The following is a 19,886-nucleotide window of genomic DNA, read 5'->3' as shown; positions in this document are numbered from 1 at the left end:
TTTCAACTTGTTCTTGAACCTTGAAATACACTGGATGAAAGTCAAGAGTATATTGGTAATTTTTGCATCTCGAAAATAATATGTAATGTTAAAGTTTGAGAGTGAGAAGCATAGGAATGTGTCATGAAATTGAAATTCAAATATTAAATGCAGAAATAAGAAAAACGGAATTAAGTCAACTGTAGGAAAGCACTTTTTCCCCCCCTTCTTTTATTCTCCTTATTTCAGTGTTGTGTTTCAAGAGAGGGTCAAACTGACAACTCAGAACAAACAAAACTCCTTATTTAGGTATTGAACAGGAACAGAATAGACAGGAGGAATGACAACACTCCCAAAAGCTTCAACCCCCTTCCATCACCTCCTTTCAAGCCAAAGCAGAACTGACTCAGTTCACAGGGATGTTCCTAAGGGTCCTTCGGAATGTTTTAAGTAGTGTTGAAGTTTTAATTATGTAAGGTAACTGCATCTACCAGGTCAAAGCTTTTTGACAAAGAAGAAATAACATAGTAACTGGATGCAGATTTTAATTCAATTTCATGCCTAGCCTGGGGATTTAGTTCTGTGGTTAGCAGTACCAATTAAGGCATATGTCAGCCTTAAATCCTTTATACAGTGAATAACAGTAACATACACCCACTAAACTTCATTTCTGTTTTAGTCAAGGAAAGCCAGCTGCGTTTTACTCACTCTGAGGAAAACAGAGGAAGAATACCTGTACCCTGTGGCATATGCACAGACAACATTACTCAATGGATCTGTTATTTTAACACAAGCAACATTGCCTTCTCTAGTGACAGACCAAAAGAGCATTCCCTCTGTGGGCAAACCAGCAATTCACTGATTCAGAGGTGGCACACCAGGCAGGTTTTGCTTATTTCATGGGAAGCCTCAGTGTCATCGTACCAGCACTTCAGCCTTGTGAACTTGATTGGGAACAACTAGACTCCACAATAGCACACAGGTGAAGATCTATCACCTACTGAAGTGTATTTTTTCCTTTGATTTTTTTTTCTTATGCTGTGTCATTGTAGATGATTTTCTAAAGGGTTTGAGCATCCATGCTCATATTCTTAAACTCCAAGCAGGCTTCCCTGAGAGAGATCTGGGAAGATGGTTCTGAGACTGGTGTATTCCTTAGACTTGTTCCAGAGATAAATGAATAGTCTCATCTCTCTCTGTCCTTCAAAGTTAAGGAAATAAAGTTAAGAGTACATTAAGTTCTCCCACGCAGTACAACCCTTCCATGCAAGGTGCTCACTGCCAATAACACTTTTTGTAGAGGGGGCTACAGCTACCTGCCAGGTGTTCTGGGTCACAAAGGAGTTCTGAGAGAAAAGTAACAGAATTACAGTGGGCAACATAGCTCTGATTAACTAAAATAAATAATACCAATTTATTACAAAAAAAAAAAAAACACTTTGAAATTTGAAAGCAAGAATGGCATTTTTCTGGTGATCTGAACTCAGAATAAAGACTTTATGTTGATCAAAAAATTATTGCCAACAAAATTCCACCCACAGCTCTAAATGTGGAAAATATGCATCCTTAGAGCATTGTATCTCTAAGCTAACATTTGCTTCACATTTTGAAACACATTTTTTGTCTTTAAAAGCTGATTAAAGTGAGTCTTTTTCTGTTTGAATAAAACACCAATGTCAGATTGACCAATGTCTGATTGTCTTAGCCTTGAATATTTAATAAAAACAATTCCTACAAAAAATTACTTAGTAACTGTATCATGGATATTTCATAGATAGTAATTTTTATAGAGTATAAATAGGTAACAGTTAGTACTCAATTTCATGAACACTTAGGGAACATTCACATTATGTGCTATTGTCATCAATTTAAAATACAAGTTAAGTGCCTAGACTTCCTTTATATTCAGGAAGCTCTTAATGATTCCTAATAAGTCATTATGGATTATATATAATTTAGATTAATACAGGTAAAAAAAAGAAGCTGATAGTTTATGGCATTATTAGTTAAAGTTTAGATCTAAAATAGTCTATATGCAGTGGGATGGAGAGAGGGACGAAAACTAAAGATATCATAATTCTTAGAGATTCAAAAGAAAGTAGAAAGTCAAGGTTAAAAACTGTTAGGAGAAAAGAAAAAGATTTACAAGTGAATGTGTATTGCTATATTTGAAAAATAACCATAAAAGTTATGGTTTCTAATATGTTACTATTATTAGATTAATAAATATCATCATAACTTTAAATTTATAGTAGAAAGTTAAGTGTCAGTTTTCTCAGGCTTATCTTTCTCTGTCATAGGAGACATCTGGCAGAATTTTCTTGCTGTCCTCGTTTTCATATATAGAAGCGTGACTAAGCTGTTTATTGTACAATGCATTTTTCCAAATTTCTCCAAACACAACAGAAAGATGTTTAGATATGTCTTTCGCTCAGTGTAAAGAAATGCTCTTGCTTTCACAAACACTGGATTGCAATGGGAATAAGAACATATGTCACTGTCTGTCAGAAAAATAGGTAGACTCTACCAAATACTAAGAATTTCAGTGATATAAGTCATATAAATAGGCTTGCGTGCATTATAACGTAAATAACATTAAGGTGAAGTTAACTTACTGCTGCATAACAAAAAGTTAAGATTATGACCTGTTGTTGAGAAGATCTTCTGCAAATACTTTCTCTGTATGCAAGATACTTAAAAGTGGAATGTTAATGGTTTATTTGATGAGAATACTGCCATCATAGGAGGCACTTCAAGACAATTTCTGTGTACAGAAGTTAAGAGAAGTTAAGAGAAGTAAGTTAAGAGAAATAAGAAGTTAAGAGGAGAGAGTTTAAAAACTTACCCTTTGTGGAAGAAAATGAGGCTGGAGAATACTTCAGCAAACTGGACACGCATAAGTCCATGGGCACTGATGGGATGCACCCATGAGTGCTGGGGGAGCTGGCAGATGTTATTGCAAGGCCACTTTCTATAAAGTTTGAGGGATCATGGCGACTGGGAGAAGTGCCCGAAGACTCGAGGAAAACAAATGTCACTTCTGTCTTCAAAAAGGACAATAGGGAGGACCCAGAGAACTACAAGCCAATCAGTCTCACCTCGAACTCTGGGAAAGTGATGGAGCAACTAATCCTGGGAACCTTTTCTAGGTACACGAAGCACAAAAGGTAATCGGGAATAGTCAGTATGAATTCATTCAAGGGGAAGTTATGCTTGACCAAACTGATCACCTTCTATGATGAAACAGCTGGCTTTGCAGATGTGGGCAGAACAGTGCATATCATCTGCCTTGACTTCAGTAAGGCTTTCAACACTGTCTCCCATAAGATTCTCATAGAGAAGCTGAAGAAGTCTGGGCTGGATGAGCAGACAGTGAGGTGGATTGAAAACTGGCTGAACCACTGGGCACACAGGGCAGTGATTAGTGGCACAAAGTCTAGTTGGAGGCCAGGAACTAGTGGTGTTCCCCAGGGGTCAATACTGTGTCTAATCCTATTTAACATCTTCCCTAAGGATCTGAATGATGGGACAGAGTGTACCCTCAGCAAGTTTGCAGATGACACAAAGATCGGAGGAGTGGCTGACACACCAAGAGAGGGTTGTGCTGCCATTCAGAGGGACCTTGACAGGCTGGAGAACTGGGCTGACAGGAATCTCACAAAGTTCAACAAAGGGAAGTGCAAAGTCCTGCACCTGGGGAGGAACAGCCTCATGTACCAGCACAGGCTGGGGGCCAACCATCTGGAAAGCAGCTTTGCTGAAAAGGCACTGGGGGTCCTGGTGGACACCAAGTTGAACATGAGCCAGCAATGTGCCCTTGCAGCAAAGGCTAACAGTATCCTGGGCTACATTAGGAGAAGTGTTGCCAACAGGTGGAGAGAGGTGATCCTTCCCCCTCTACTCAGCACCTGGAATACTGTATCCAGTTCTGGGCTCCCCTGTACAAGACAGCTATAGAGCTACTGGAGAGAGGCCAGTGAAGGGCCACAACAATGACTGAAGCATCTCTCATACGAGGAAAGCCTGAGAGAGCAGGGACTGTTTAGCCTAGAAAAGAGAAGACTCAGGGGGGATCTCATCAACATGTATAAATATCCAAAGGGAGGGTGCAAAGAAGACAGAGCCAGGCTCTTTCCAGTGGTGCCCTCTGACAAGACAAGAGGCAATGGGCACAGACTGAAACACAGGAGGTTCCTGCTGAATATCAGGAAACATTTTTTGACTCTGAGGGTGGGTGACTGAGCCATGCAACAGGTTGCCCAAAGAGGCTGTGGAGTCTCCATCCTTGGAGATACTCAAAAGCTGCCTGGACACAATCCTGGGCAGCCTCCTCTAGGACACCCTGCCTGAACAGAGGGGTTGGACCAGATGACCCCCAGAGGTCCCTTCCAACCTCAACCATGCTGTGGTCCTGTAAAGCTATATTCTCAGTTCCAGACACTCTCTAAAAGCCAAATTGGAAATAGTGTGAGGACAGAGAATGCTTTGGGAACAAAGCAGCTAAGACTGAGGATAATACTCCTGGAAATAATCCTGGCACAGTGTATGTAAACATTCAACTGACTTCTCTACATGCGGTGGAAAAATCTTTAAATCTGCAGTACTCTATCCTAGTTAGACTATGACTTGAGCAGGGAAAGGTAGTATAAAACCAATTAAAGATTGTAATATATATCTGTAAACTGAGGTAGCATTAATAACTCTTGCTCTGCTTGGACCTATGGTTTTATTCAAATCTTTCTGAAAGATAAACTGCTCCAAAGTTCAGTGTCCTTTTAGTAATATAGCATTGTCATGGTATTCCCTGTGAACCTTGCCTTAGGCAAAGTTCAACATGATTGATGGGCCCACTAAAAATTGAAAAGCAAAAGGCTAGGGTATGAATGGATCACTTTGAGTGAGTGTAAGAATTAAGTAGACACCAAAACTAAAAAAAGATACCACAAGAACCTTTCATATACTAACTACATGGTGGTTCCAGATTCAATTTATAGCAGTATCACTGATTACAATACCAAGGCTAATTTAACTATCAACACATACTTAAAAAGTTAGGTGCAAACAATATTCTGAAATTATATAGTGTCACCACTGGACACTCATCACAATATTGCGATAATGCTTTAAAAATAGTCCAGATGGGGGGAAAAAAACCCCAAACCACAAACTAAACAAAAACCAAAACCCAGTACATTCAATTTAATGGTTAAGATTTAAAAAGCTCTCTCTTCTATAAACAAATTTTCTTGTTTATGCAAACTATATATAAAACATTATTGTGTTTGTTACTTCTTTCTGTTCAGTAGTTTAAAGGTTAGCTGAACAAATATCTGCAATACTGCCACCAATATTTCTCCTACAGCAAAAATAATCATTTTTTGATACTGCTAGTGTTTTTTTACAAATGTAGAAGTTGATTCAAGTGCTGAGATACTGGCATAATATAAACTGAATGTATGTTAAGGCTAATATCTCTTAATTATTGTAACAAAAGCAAAAATAATCAGAAATGTTTGTGTTTGTGTCATCGTGTGTGTCGTCCGTCCGTCCGTGGCCCCCCCCCCCCCAATATTGTCTTATTTCTTAAATGTGATATGAAGTGCCAGGAAACCCACAGCTGAGAGAAACAATTTCTTTCTAGCTTGCCTGTGCCCTGTATCCTCTATTGTCATTACTGATTTGAGTCTTCCCTTAGGCTCTCATGACATATGTTTTAAAAGGCAAAGAAGAAAAACTTCTTGAAGTAGGGAACTCAGACTGTCTCAATTAAAACAAATAGGTAATATCTAAAAATTATTATTTTTTATTATGGATGTGACTCAAATCCTCTTCTGCTACTTCTAGTTTCTCATTTGGTGTATTCTTCCATGTGGAAGATTTCACATGTCTGGCCAGAGACGTTTCAGGGCCTCAGACTACATATACTCGTTTGCATAAAATAAGGTGAAGTCATACTCTATATTAGATGATTTGTATATTTATTGTGTGGATTATCACATGGAAATTTTGGACAAAAGTAATATTTTCTTCATAAGGTAAATACAAACTTTTGACTAAATTGTTATATACATTCATTTATGCTGGCCTGTTACAAATATTTTCATCTCTCTGATAAAAAGCTTTACATTTGACAACGAAGAAAACAGTTAAGAGTATTCAATGCATATTAGTTTTCATGTTTCAGGATGATACATGGGCTTTTTTCTTAATCAATCATGAAATAAAGATTTCCTTTTTTTTATAGACATAAACATTTTAACCTCTTTTTGAGAACTTTGAAAGGAAACCTTAAGAAGGCATTACATCAAGGGAGTCAGTCTTTTGGGGAACAGAAATGCTACAAACTTTATACTGTAATAACACTTTGAATCCCAAGGAGATCCATGATACTAACAACAAATTTAAAACTAATTTATCTGTAAAACATAGCAATAATCTGCATATGCAAAATTACAGTCAATGGAGCTGCTATTTGCCATATGAGGACTACTTATATGTTTGGGTTTTTAAGGATAAAATTACCTGGTGGCTCTTAAAAATTTTGAACTAAGGGAAGTATTGAGGAAAAATTTCCAGCCTGTTTTGGGATCTCTTGAAGTAGTAGACAGAATCAACACAAGGAGTCTCTTTGGTAATATTAAGACACTGTCAATAAGCAATTTTATTTTTGAAAGTGACCTAAAAATATTACTTTTGCTGTTATTTAAATTAATATTTTAATAATGAAATAAAATTTCATTTTTTTATTTATTCCCTTCTCCCCACTGAGTGTTTTCAGTCATTGATTCCTGCATCCCTAATTAAGTTTTCCAATATCTAGAAACACACACAATCATTTCTGGGCAGTCTGAAGAGCTTCAGTTCAAGGAGTCAAGAATTATTTTTTGAAAACAACCTTTTTTCTGTTGTGTTTTAAATGCAGTATTATTTGTACCCCTACAGACAGCATTTATTTTTTTCCAAAGGATAGGAGTCTTTTTAAGTAAGCAGTTGTTGCAGTTGTTCCAAAAGAGTTTCATGAAAATGAGTATTTTGTACTACAGCAGTTGTGATGTTCCATCAAATTCTGTCACATACTTGCCTTATAAAAAAAGTTGTGACAACATCTGTCACAAATGATGCAAGCACCTCTCAGTATTCCTTTTGTCAGTAAAAGTAACAAGTTCCTTGATTTAGTATGCAGCTTTCAATTGGACGTCAATCTATATGACAACAATTTACATTTCCAGTGTACCGCTACTGGCATGTAACGGAATTTTGGCAGCTAGTTCTTTGATATAAGGAAAAACACATATTGCCAGCAGCTCCAATTTTTACTGTCTCATGAAAATCACCTCTTCTAATTTTGTAAGATCTACAAATTGATTTAACAGGCATAAATTGCTATCCTAGCCAAGGGGAACTCTGAAGAAAAAAGTGTAAAAAATTGTACACAGATACAGAATACCAAGGAGCCAGTGGAATTTTAGGTACCATGTAGTTAAAAAAAATCAGAACAGGTTTGAAGAAACTTTGAAATAATCAGAGTTCAGTTATTAGCTAATTTAACAGCATTACAGTATTCATGCAAAAATTTCGAAGTCTACCTTTATTCTTAGAGAGAAAAATTCTGCAGAATTAAAAACAGTTGTACAAAGCTAAAGAAGGCACCATCATCACTGCCACTTTGTTTTTGACAAAGTAATTCCTCAAATCACTGCAAGCACCTTCTGTTCTTTCATCAGAAATGTTAAAATATCTTGCCTTGTACTACTTTGTGAAACACTTGTCAAGTTTTTTCCTGAAAACACATAAAACAGTTACTTTTCAGGTCAAATTAACCTCTATTGCTCTTCCAGCTATTCTAGTTTTACCTTAGGAAGAACTGCCTTTGGAAACTTAAGTGTCATCTGACCACCAATCTATTGTTGAAGGAAATATCAGTAATGCAAATCTCTACCTGCATATCTCCATCACTGTGTGTGTTCCCTGCTACTCCACACTGATACAATCAAAGACAGCAGTCTGATATTTCAGTGACAAGCTTCATATAAACAAGACTAAAGAATTTTCTAGCTGGAGTCGAAGAGAAGGTTTTCATTTGCCATCTTTTCTTCATTTTAGCCTTCTACAGTTTAAGGAACAAGCCTGTCTTTCTTTCATCGTCTCATGCCCTCTGACCAGAGCAGAAACGTTAGAAGCAATTATGAGCTCTGTTCCTCATTCCCTGTGGCCTCCACTCTGCTTGTGATCTGTGATCGCACTTGCTCACACTCTTTGGTTGGCTGTTTCTCTGTAGAGCAGACCTAACTCTGTGGCAGCTCCAGTCACCACAGAAATATTAGGAAGGATGTCAAAGAGCCATTGTCTTTCTCGGTAGGATGTGACCAGGAAGGCACTGAGCACTGCTCCTTTCAGAAGGAAAAGCCAGCTTGCTCTGCTCTTTTAAAAAGACAAGTCAACAAAGAACAGCACACAGGTCAAGAGCACTGTGTGCAGAATGACCTAACACTTTCTATTATTCTAGCAAATTAGAGAGATTTTCACACAAGATAGTTGCAAATAGACCTGATTCCTATATAAAAGGAAAGAGAAATGAGAGATTACTGCTATTTGCAATCCCACGCTATCTGGATAGTCAGATATTATAGTAATTCAGGTTACTGTAACAAAAAGAAGGGAGAGAGACAGAGTGGGTTTAAAGCATGGAAAAAAATGTGTGATGTAAAGCTAGAAACTGCAGTAGAAAAACTGAAAAAGAGCATAAACTACTGTTTTATTATGGAGACTTTTTTGCTAGGAACTGTAATGAGAATGCCTTTTTCCATATCTTCCAGAACTAACTAATTCAAATTCTTGATTCTCTCTATCTGTATTTTAAAAATGATGCAGTTGTGTTGTTGCCACATTTCTTGAAAATTACTAACATTGGATTCTGCAGTGTGTGCTGAATATAGTTCTAGAGAAAAATAAACATTAATTTAATTCCTTCCTGAGCCATGTTATGTGAGCCATGTAAAAAAAGATCAACCATAACTATAACTTAGTTCTGTGCTCTCACCTGGTATAGGTTATCAATAATAGTCTGATGAATTCTGCAGTATGCTATCATTTACATTTCATGGGATTTAATCAAAATGAATCCTGTATATCCTGCTGCTACTAACTATTGATCAAGAAATTAAATGAAAGAAAACAAGCTGCAAAGCCTGCTCCTCAGAAGAAAATACCAGATCGTATTTTAAAAATGGAATAGGTGAATGCGGTCCTCTGAATGACTGATGGTAGCATTAATCTTATTTACTTCATAAATCTTGATAGCTGCACTTTCAACAACTTGTTATAGAATAGAAAAAGTAGACCTAGATTCCATATTGTCTTTAATAACAGCAAAGCAGCCAACTCCTGTTTTCACTTTCTGATTTACATTTCATCATAGGTATGAGTATAATAAAAATTCTGAGTAGTAACCCAGAGTGTGTTTTATTTAATCAACTGAGCCCTGAAAAATCAAAGTAAAAGTCCACATTCCCTTTGTAAACTGCACTGTCACACCTGTTTATTACAGATACTTTCAAAAGGTAACCTACTGCGAGACCCCTGAAATAGGATGTTAAATATAAAGGTGTAACCTTCTTTCTTTTGATTTAAATTGGGCTTTTGTGGCTTAGGTATATATTCCATGTATTTTTCACCTGTCAGATAATCCAGAAACAAATCCTCACATCAAGATATGCTATAAAGATCAAGATAGAAATTCTGAGAAGCACAGAATTTGTGTTTATAAACTTGCTTATTATGTTTTTATTCATGCAGCTCTGAAGGCATAGTGTCAGCTTTTTATCTAGACTCTTTTCATTTCCCTGTTGGTGTTGCAGCACATGCTGTGAATGACCTCCAGAGATTCCTGAAGCTGTATGCAGAGAGAAAATTGAATCTGAAAGCTTTATTAGACAAGTTTGTCTTCAGTTTGTGTCTGATGTCAGCTGCATTGAAAAAACAGAACTGCTTGTGAAACTGGGTCTTGACCTTGAAAAATCTCCAATCAAACGGTAACAGATTCAGTTTTGTGCCATATTGCTATTTGTTAGATGTGGCACATGTGTTAGAAGCAAAAAAGCTTCTTAATGAAAATCAGATGGAATAATCAGGAAACTTCTTTCCTGAACACAATGGGAAAACTAGATATATGGCAATGTACACACAATAGGGCCAACTCAGGTTGGCATCTGTGAACCTCTTTACTATGGAAGCCTGTAAAGTAAAATGACTCAAACCCAAGAAAATTAAAATTATTTCTATAAACCATTATCTATTCCTTCATCCAAAAGCAACCAAAAGAAACGGTAAAGACACCAATCTATTCCTTTATTATTCCCCTTTATATGAGAGTGATCAACCTTTGTTAGGCCAGCTGACTTAAGAAAGAGCCTACTCTTACTGCTCTCAATTCATTCAAGAACTCAAGGTATTCTCTATGATACATCCCTACTGCATTGTTCTCTGTTCATTTTCTCTCTTGAGTTTTGTTTTAGTAAAACTTTTCATAAACTGAATTATAACTAATATTAAAAATAGACATTTCCTTTAGATTCTATATGCACAAGTATCAGAAATTATACAATTCTAGACATGGCCATTATTGGAAATAATATTTCTCTCTATTACAACTTTTATGCTAGCGGTCTTCTTTACTGGTGTCCTAAAACTAAAGTTAACTAAAACGGACTACTGGCAGTAGTGTTGCCTTCTAATTCAGTGTAGAACTACTTGTCACAACAGATGCATGCTGTGCATTTTTAGCTGTTCAACTCTGGAGAATGGTTCTGCAAAATTAAATATCTACCATGTCCTCCACACAAGCATTTTAATAGCTGATAGCACAGTTCTTTTAAATGGTGAATGTTATGCACAATGTATTTTTAAGTATCAACACATGTTTGCATTAGTATTGAAAACACTGTAAATGCACACATCCCTAGATTGTTTAGTCTTCCCCAAGGAATTATTTTGAGTATTCTTGGTCTCAATTATACTATGCCAGCTGCTATAAACAATACAGACACTCTAATATCTGATTTGTACATTTATTTTTAATTTACCCTCTGAATACATATATTGTTATCTTTTCAGGTGCACATAATGAAATGCACAAGGATTTTTAAGACTAGCATTTGGAAATTCTGAGAAACACAGTTCTGAACTACAGCATATGTGTTCACTCAAGCACTGTGCATTATATATAAACAATGACTGCTTCAGAGCACATTAACTATGAAATACTAAAAAAAAGAAAATAGTATCTATTGTGCATTTTTGCCCAAAGCTAGTTGTTGTCATTTTCTTGCATTTTTTTTTCATTGTCTCTTAAATATCTCTTAAAAACAAACGGTTTGTTTCTTTTAAAGAGGCAGTGGGACATTACATGATCCAGCTCTGAAATCCATGGAATGAATATATTTCAACAGTTATAGTTTCAAAACCAAAGAATCCTTCATCCCCACTGAAAATATTAAACCAAATAACATATCAGAGATTTAACAGGGCAGTCTTCATAATGCAGGATACTGCTATGCCCAATATGTACATCTCTCTCTTAGAACTAATCAATATAGAATAATAGATCACTCAACTATGTATTTAATATGAAAATAAAAGAAAATTCCAGGTGCATAAAATACAGACACTAGCACTACAGAAGCACTTTCAGCTTCTGAGGTCACTGGATTTTAGTTTTAAACCTTATGTTATTTCACCAAGGTATGTATTTTCACATAGATGCTTTCATTTGCTGCTAATTTTCCTCAAACACCTACAGTCTCAGGAACTGTATATTTTTAGTAGCACCAGTACATGTTTCTGATGTTATATTACATTCCAAGCAGTGCATATGAATTTCAGCCATATTAAGCCACAGCAGTCCATATAATCAGAGAGTAACATTAGTGATATTTTTCAAGAACCATTTTATAAGATCTTATAAGCCTAGAACAAAGCAGCATGCCTAGTCCAGGTGGGGACTTGTTTCATGGAGAAATAAGAGGCAAACTAACTTTCCCAAACAGAAGGAGACATACCTTAGGATGCACTCCTTCAACTAAAATATCAAAGGACAAGCAAATGAAATTCTGTAGTCACTAGTTTCCCCAGATTCACAAATATAATTCTTTCAATTCAAACCCCAAAACTCAAGACATTATAAACTCTGGAGGTGACTGCTGTGAATCTTTTTTCTACGCCCCAGCTGAATATACAGACTAATAAGCGATGAGTTCTCTTTTGGTTAAATCAGCTGGTGAAGTCACTACAGCTCACAGTCCTCATGTTACAACTTGCTTCTAATGGACTCAGCTTGATACATCACTCCTCTCCCATTCTGCCTTATTCATTCTAAATCCTGAAAAATCTTCTTCCCCTGTACATGGAAGCCCAGTCTGTGGCTCCATGCCTGCAGTCTCTGACTCCTGCTCCCAAAGCAAATTATACTGAAAGCACAGAAGACCTTTGATTGTACGCATTCGAAGAAAGATACCAAAGCTGATGGGTAGTGTTATGAGTTCTGGTGATACAGTATTAGCTTTCTTCAAATTCTTTGTATTAAATATACAATAACTAACAATGCATATAAAGCCTTTCTGTCAAATGCATTTCTAACTCTGCATCATTTTGTAAACCAAAACCAATTCTTTTTTTCTTTATCTTTTTTTTAGACCTGCTACAAACAATGCTCCAAAATAAGACTGACAACGTGTAAAGTTTAAAGGGACAAATTCTACTTAATTTCAGAAGTAATTTCACCATTGTAACTAACACTAACTCTCACGCTACTTTTTTCTTCATTTCACAGTCATACTTTTTTTTGTTTCACTTGAGTAGTCATTTCATACAAAAAGACAAAAACTTGCATAAAAATTCAGGGAAAAAAATGAAATTTATTGTACACAAAGTACTGTTCTCTGAATAAGTCAAAGAAACTGCAAGAGTACCAATATAATGTACTGCTCACAGTTTTATTAGCTGTTCATGCAAAATGTAAAATTAGTTGACAAAGTATTTTCAGCTGTATTCATTCACAGCTATTTTTAAAGTTTCACTAACTTCAAGTATAGCATGACTGAAAATAAATACATATCCTTTTTAAGAAATTATATTTTCAAGTATAGCTCTAAATGAAAGTGGCCAAAATTTTCCCCTAACATCCTACTTGAATGAAGACAAATAATGGAAAATGTCTTCCTCAGGACCAAAGACAGGAATGCCTCCCACCCCACAATGTATTCACATGGGTTTACAAAGCACTATATAACTTTACCTAACTTATTAAGTAAATACAGAGGTAGCACTTCAGTACAAAAGAAGTCATATGAATGCTAACGATACTATTAAAATCTGTTCCTCCTGTAAAAGCACATTCCAAAACTGCATTTCTCTTTGCTTAAAATGTTTTCAAACTGCTGGCTAAGCAATGCATCAAGGTATTTGGATAAGAGACATTCACACAATTTCATGTTGTCATGTCAAGTACAGATAGCAAGTGTGATTTCCTCCCTGAATCATCTTGTCTTGGAACTCAATCTTTGCTAAGGTTTTAGATGTCCCCTTCAGCTAAGTACCTTTTACGAGCTGGAAAAGTAGTTCTTGTTCATTACGCCCAAGGGCACGCTGGACTGGTGGGATATTAAGGACTTTTTTTAGTGTTTCTTCTGCTGAAGAAACTATAACACACAGACCTAGAAATAATTATAAACAGGGTTCTTTACCTCTGCAACAGCCACCAGATGGCATATTTAGTAAGATCCTCTGGCTGAGTTCTTGTAGCCAGACTAGACCAAATGATACCTGACAGGGCAGCAGAGATTAGCCAGTTATATCTTCATTCCCTGGTCTCAAACACAGATGTGAACATTATTAAATTCTGATGTCCACAAAAGTCTCTATGGAATCAGGAAGTGAATAATTATCAACAGGAGATACTGCCATTGCTTCACAGAGTCCTTCCAAAATAATTTTGTGCATCTTTCTTTAAAAATTATCTTTAATGAGATTGTTTAGGTTTTGGGAGGCTTGGTTAAAACTAGCTCTCCCATAGCCAGTTTGAGTCTCTATGCACATCAATGCATGGTTCATGAGAATCAGCAGCACAGAACAGGTAACTCCATAAAAATGTCTATAACGTAAGTGGTTAAAGTAACTACAGAACTTATAGGATAGCATGACAAAACCCATGACATTCAATCTCTTCCCGCCCCGCTCCTTTTTTAAAATGAAATACAAAAATACTTTAGTAACATATACCACTTTCTATCTTTGCAGAAACATGCTGTCTCAGCCTGGAGAAGAGAAGGCTCAGGGGGATTGTATCCATGTGTATAAATATCTGATTGGCGGTGTAAAGAAGACAGAGCCAGACTCTCTTTAGTGATGCCCAGTGACAGGATGAGAGTCAACATGCAAAAACTGAAATACTAGAAACTCTATTTAAATAGAAGAAGAAACTTTTTTTACTGTGAGAGTAGTTCAACACTGGAACAGGTTGCCTGGAGAGGTTATGGAGTCTCCATCCTTGGAGATATTCAAAACCTGACTGGACATGACCCTGAGCAACCTGCGCTAATTGACTGTGCTTTGAGCAAGAGGAATAGATGTCTCTCCAGGTCCCTTCTGAACTCTACAGTTCTATGGTGATACATCTATAATGATGTGATTGCAGTAAACTGACTTAAATAAAGAAAAATTATGAATTAGTGTTACAAGCACAGGTTCAAATTTTGAGTGCTCTTGGCAATAGAAAGGAAATCAATCTTACTTCCTGCTTAATCCTTTATAGAACACCAGTGCTTTCATTTTCTGCATGTATAATTCCATCTGCTGAGTCTCAGAAATGTTAGTAGCCAGAGCCTACATCTTGAATTAAGGCAGATGAGTAATTTTGCAATTCTTCAGCTAAAGATGAGTTAATATAGGAATCTATTGCACTACTACTCTTTGTTCTCTCTCTTGTTCCGCTATTACCATGTCCTTTGTAACAGCAAACACAACTCACCAACACTCCCCACCCCCCCCCAACCCCCACGATCTGACATAACCTGCTGACATGCAAAACTGACACAGCAGGTTTAGTGACCCAGCACAGCAAAAAATGATTACGCATCTCCTTCAGTTCCCCCATGTCATTACATGAATTTCTACAGCATGTGTTAGACCAAAATCCTCTAAAGCAAGGATACTGCTATACTACAAGTTTAAAAAATACTAGTGGTATTTAGCCCATTTTCGAAAATTGAAATGATTGCCACTGGAACCACAGCAGTTCTAAATGACTAAATGTGCTGGTTTGGGCTGGGATAGAGTTAATTTTCTTTGTAGTAGCTAGTACGGGGCTACGGGGCTATGTTTTGGATTTGTGCTGAAAACAGTGTTGACGATACAGAATTGTTTTAGTCGTTGCTAAGTAGTGCTTATACAAAATCAAGGACTTTTCAGCTTCCCATGCTCTGCCAGGTGCACAAGAAGTTGGGAGGGGACACAGCTGGGACAGCTGACCCCAACTGGCCAAAGGGATGTCCCAGACCATAAGACATCATGCTTAGCATATAAAGCTGAGGGAAGAAGAAAGAAGGGGCAGGGGGTGTTTCAAGTAATGGCGTTTGTCTCCCCAAGTAACCGTTACGAATGATGGAGTCCTGCTTTCCTGGAGATGGCTGAACACCTGCCTGCCCATGGGAAGTTGTGAATGAATTCCTTGTTTTCCTTCGCTTGTATGCATGGCTTTTGCTTTACCTATTCAACTGTCTTTATCTCAACCCAAGAGTGTTCTCACTTTTACCCTTCCATTTCTCTCCCTCATCCCAGCAGGAGGGAGTGAGCAAGTGGCTGTGTGGGGCTTAGTTGCTGGCTGGAGTTAAACCACGACACTAAAACTAAATTATAGTTCCTATTTAGTAAGATTCAACATGTCAGAAGCAAGACATGTGCTTTGCTTGAATTGATATATGCTATTCTGACAGAAGTTGGACTGTCTTCTGATACTGAATATTCTGGATTCTGTCTATATGGTGCAATTATTTACTTCTCTGAAAAAATATTTTTCTGCTTTGCTGTCCTAGAGAGTCACTAGTAGAAGGCAGAGTATTCTCCAATTTCAGCTTTTCTTGTATGCTACCCATTAAAACATGTTATAAAGCAAGAGGGATTAACATCCTACAAGTAATCAAATCCCAGGTGACTATGGTAGCTGTATCAGCCTGAGTTATAGGCAATCTGATGGGGGGGAGTGGAATTTCTTTCTGCTCCCACACCTGATGAGCAGCTTTCCAAATTGTACGGGTGAGTAACATTCTTCATCCAAGTAACTGAGATCGTTCAATATCAAGTAAAGAATCTTAGAGACTTTAGAAACTCAGATTTAACTCAGTGCTTCCATTATGTATTTCTTTTCCACCCATGCTTAATCACTACATTTCAAAGGAAAGCAGTGGGAAATAAAGTCAATTTATCAAGGAGATAAAAATGAGTTTGTAATCCTTGTAGGGAACCAGCAGGTGCAAAGAGATATGAGAAAAATCTAATATAAATATTGTCCAAATAATTTAAATTAAATGGAGATCAAGTCTCTTGTTGTGGATTCATGAACTCAAGACACCCAGAGACATATGTCACAGACTTAACATTTAACTGCAGAATTACTCTTACCATGTTGTCATACAACCTTTTCTATGAATACACAAGCTTTGTCCTGAAATAGTCTCAGTTCATTGCCCTATCATAAAAAGTAATTTCAGAATTTCATTCTGTGACCAATTTACATCCACTTGACCTGTAATATTATCATCTTTTAATTTAAATAATAATTCTCCCTTCATAGTATTTCCTCCATGAATATATGTAGAAAGTCAAAATCTCATCTCATCTCTTCATAGAATAAAGAAACAAGACTTTGAAACAGTAATAATTTGAAAAGCATGCTGCAAGCTTTTCATCAAATCCATAATCTAATTTGTCTTCTGGGACACATTACACAAAATAGAAAGGAAATGATAAAAGAACAAGCTGAATGCCACACTAGCAAACCTCCCGTTTACAAGCTAAAGCTGAAATTTGTAAGGATGCAGAATGAATTTAGATGGTCTCCAGCCATTTGCATTTTAACTGTATGGTTTGTAATTAATTTCAAAAGATGTATATACTGAAGTACTTACAGACACCTGAAGAGAAAAGGCCAAATGCTGCTAATGTTGGCTTTTCCTTTAGTTGTTGAATTAAGTGGTTTATTGCCTTCCAGTCAGCATTCAAGTCTTCTATTTTTTTCTAGAATAGAAAATAACAATATATTAAATTTATAATACATAAATTAATGTAAATAAATGTAAAATAAATTAATTTAACTTTTTTTTCCCTATATCTTATGGACCACCTGAATTAAAAAAAAAAACAGAAAGGTAGAAACAGCAATTAATTTTCACAAATGGGAGAGAGGGATGAGTAAAACCCTTCCCAGTTGGGCTGCAAAAGAGCTTCATGGTGTCAGGGTCCTGAAAGCATCTTTCCACTTCACTGTTTGGTTGCTGAAGCTCAGGGCCAGCTTAGAGCCAGTGCAGCTGCCTGACCCTGACCACAGATTGACTTCCTGGACCAACCTCAGCCCGTTCCCATCCTCATGGCCCTGCTCAGCCACGTGGGGCTGTATTTGACTCTGGTTCCCCTCACCGGGCCTGATCCTGACCCTGACCCAGGGGCAGCCCCCCAGCCTGCCCTGCTTCTTGGCTGGGGACAGAGGGACAGGCCCTGGCTGGTGAGACGCTGTCCTGCAGCCCAGCGGGGAGCCCCTGCTGGCCCCTGCTCCCACGGAGTACTGCCTTGCCCTGCTCCCCGGTCGACAGGCCTTTACACCTTTTTAGGGAACATAGGATGACTTCTTCTTTAGTGTACTGTAGAGAGGTGGGTTTTTTTATCACCATGAACCTGGGATGCTGATTTTTTAAATTAAAATAGAAAGGTGAATTATGTATTAAAAAAAACTTGTCAGTAAAACCTCTGCAATTTGTAACATCAAATGCAGAACACATTCTTCCACCTATTAAAAATTTTTTTAAAAGAAAGTCTTAGGAGTCCTCAGGGAGTCATAAACTTTAGTGTGTGGGCACGCAGTCCTGACCAGTAACGGCTAAACTGTTACTTTTAAACAAAACCTAAGTGAAAGTCTGGAGTGTGAGTTACATCAGTCCTCAGACAACCCTGAGAGGCATTTAGACTTGAAAACGTTGTTTCTACCCCTCTTTCTTCCTTGCTCTAAGGACTGTAAAGAAGGATGAAGCATTGCTAACTCTATGCTGGCATCTCTAAACTCTTAAAATGAAGACTGCATTTCTTTTTTAAGCTGCTCCCTGATTGTCTGCTACAAAAAGGAGCACAGAGTATCAATGCCACTCAGGAACGCTTTTAGTATTCTTGTGTCCAATTCACAATTAGATATATAGTCTAAATCACAATCCAGCTGTGATAGAAACAGGAGGCCTATTAAGAAAGGTACTTTAATTACCTAGAGTCTAAGATGACAGGGGTCAATAGGAGAGGGATAGGGAACAATACTCATTAAATTGAAGTGTATACACAGGCACAGACACTGAGGTAGCAAAATTTTATATTCTGATATGTCAGGGGAGCATTTCTAGAATTTGCCTTAAGCTTTGCCATAAATACTCTAAACCTGCAAAGTTCTTTTATATCTGACACCAGTGGAGGCCAGAATATTACCTGGTATAAACTCTGGACACATTTTTGTATAAATGCTTTTTAATAGGCCAGGAGGGAAAGGATATGATTCTGCATTAGGGAATAAACCAACTTTTTATCTTTAAGAGCAGTTTAAAAACTGCATTAAAAATAAAATAAAAAGTCAGTAATATCACAGATTCTCCTTGATAATAGACTATGAAGACTAGGCAGAAAAAGCCGTCAGGTATGCATGATAAACGCAACTTGACATATGACAATTCAAAATCATATATATATTTTATTTCTGTGTGGATTGGACACACAGAAACACACTTTGGACACATTTTATGGCAGATTTTACAGTTCCTTTTTTTTCTGCTGTTGTAGCCCAAGAACCTGCTTCCAGAGCTTAAAATGCAAAGGACTGCTCCAGTATCTATTAATTCAATAATGGCAGAAAGCGCAGAGAGGCCTTAAAAACAAAAGCTGGAGAGATTACTCTATCAAAGTCTGGCTTCATTTTACAATATATTCACAGTAACTCAGGACGGAGATATGGATGTTATAAATATAATATTGGTCCTCACTGTGAGTAGCTGCTTAATCATTCATGTGGATGTGAGCCAGGGATTTCTTTCCAGCAATGACAAAATATAAAGCATGCCCACCACAGACATTAGAGAGGGTTGTCTGAGGCAACATTTACACCACTAATAAGAGAGCAGCTAGTTCTAAACTCTTCTATCAGAATTATGGTTTGATCCAATCTTGCATCTACCATAAATTAGCATGCGTGCATTAAAATGTTAACTTCTTTGAACACAACGATTTTGCTGTAATTGCAACTCTAGAGCTTTGGTGACAAGTATGAATATCAAAATATGTTGCACTGAGGAACACTTTTATTGATTTATTGATTTCCTTTAAATGTCAGCACCAGTGCAATTTAAGTGAGGTTAACACTTAAGTGAGGTGCTCATTGACAGCACTAAAACTAGATAGGAGTATTTAGAGAAAGAAATGATGCAGTTTTTTAAATGCAAGACTGAGGACAATGAAAATGAGTTCCTCACTACTTACTCTCCCACCCAACACGGGAAAGGACAAATTGAGTGCTGTGGCAAGGGAACTACAACTCTTCCACTGCCACAGAAATCCTTTCCTGGATAAACTGCTCTGTTTAAGTGCCGTTAATCATGAGATGGGGGCTTTCG

General features: G+C 37.1%; 1 protein-coding gene across 8 annotated transcripts in view; it reads right to left on the bottom strand.

The window, feature by feature from the left end:
- Positions 1 to 19,886, bottom strand: part of DMD (dystrophin) — a 1,157,417-nt gene that overhangs the window by 355,050 nt on the left and 782,481 nt on the right. For all 8 annotated transcript variants that reach the window (XM_075520648.1, XM_075520634.1, XM_075520658.1 and 5 more), the window contains one exon: positions 17,157 to 17,265. In XM_075520648.1, the coding sequence (XP_075376763.1) occupies positions 17,157 to 17,265 (109 nt within the window). The remainder of the gene's footprint in view (positions 1 to 17,156; positions 17,266 to 19,886) is intronic.

This window comes from Mycteria americana, chromosome 1 (assembly GCF_035582795.1).
Source record: "Mycteria americana isolate JAX WOST 10 ecotype Jacksonville Zoo and Gardens chromosome 1, USCA_MyAme_1.0, whole genome shotgun sequence".
NCBI lineage: Eukaryota > Metazoa > Chordata > Aves > Ciconiiformes > Ciconiidae > Mycteria > Mycteria americana.
The sequence above is the reverse complement of the archived record's forward strand: the minus strand, read 5'-3'. Positions and strand labels throughout refer to the sequence as shown.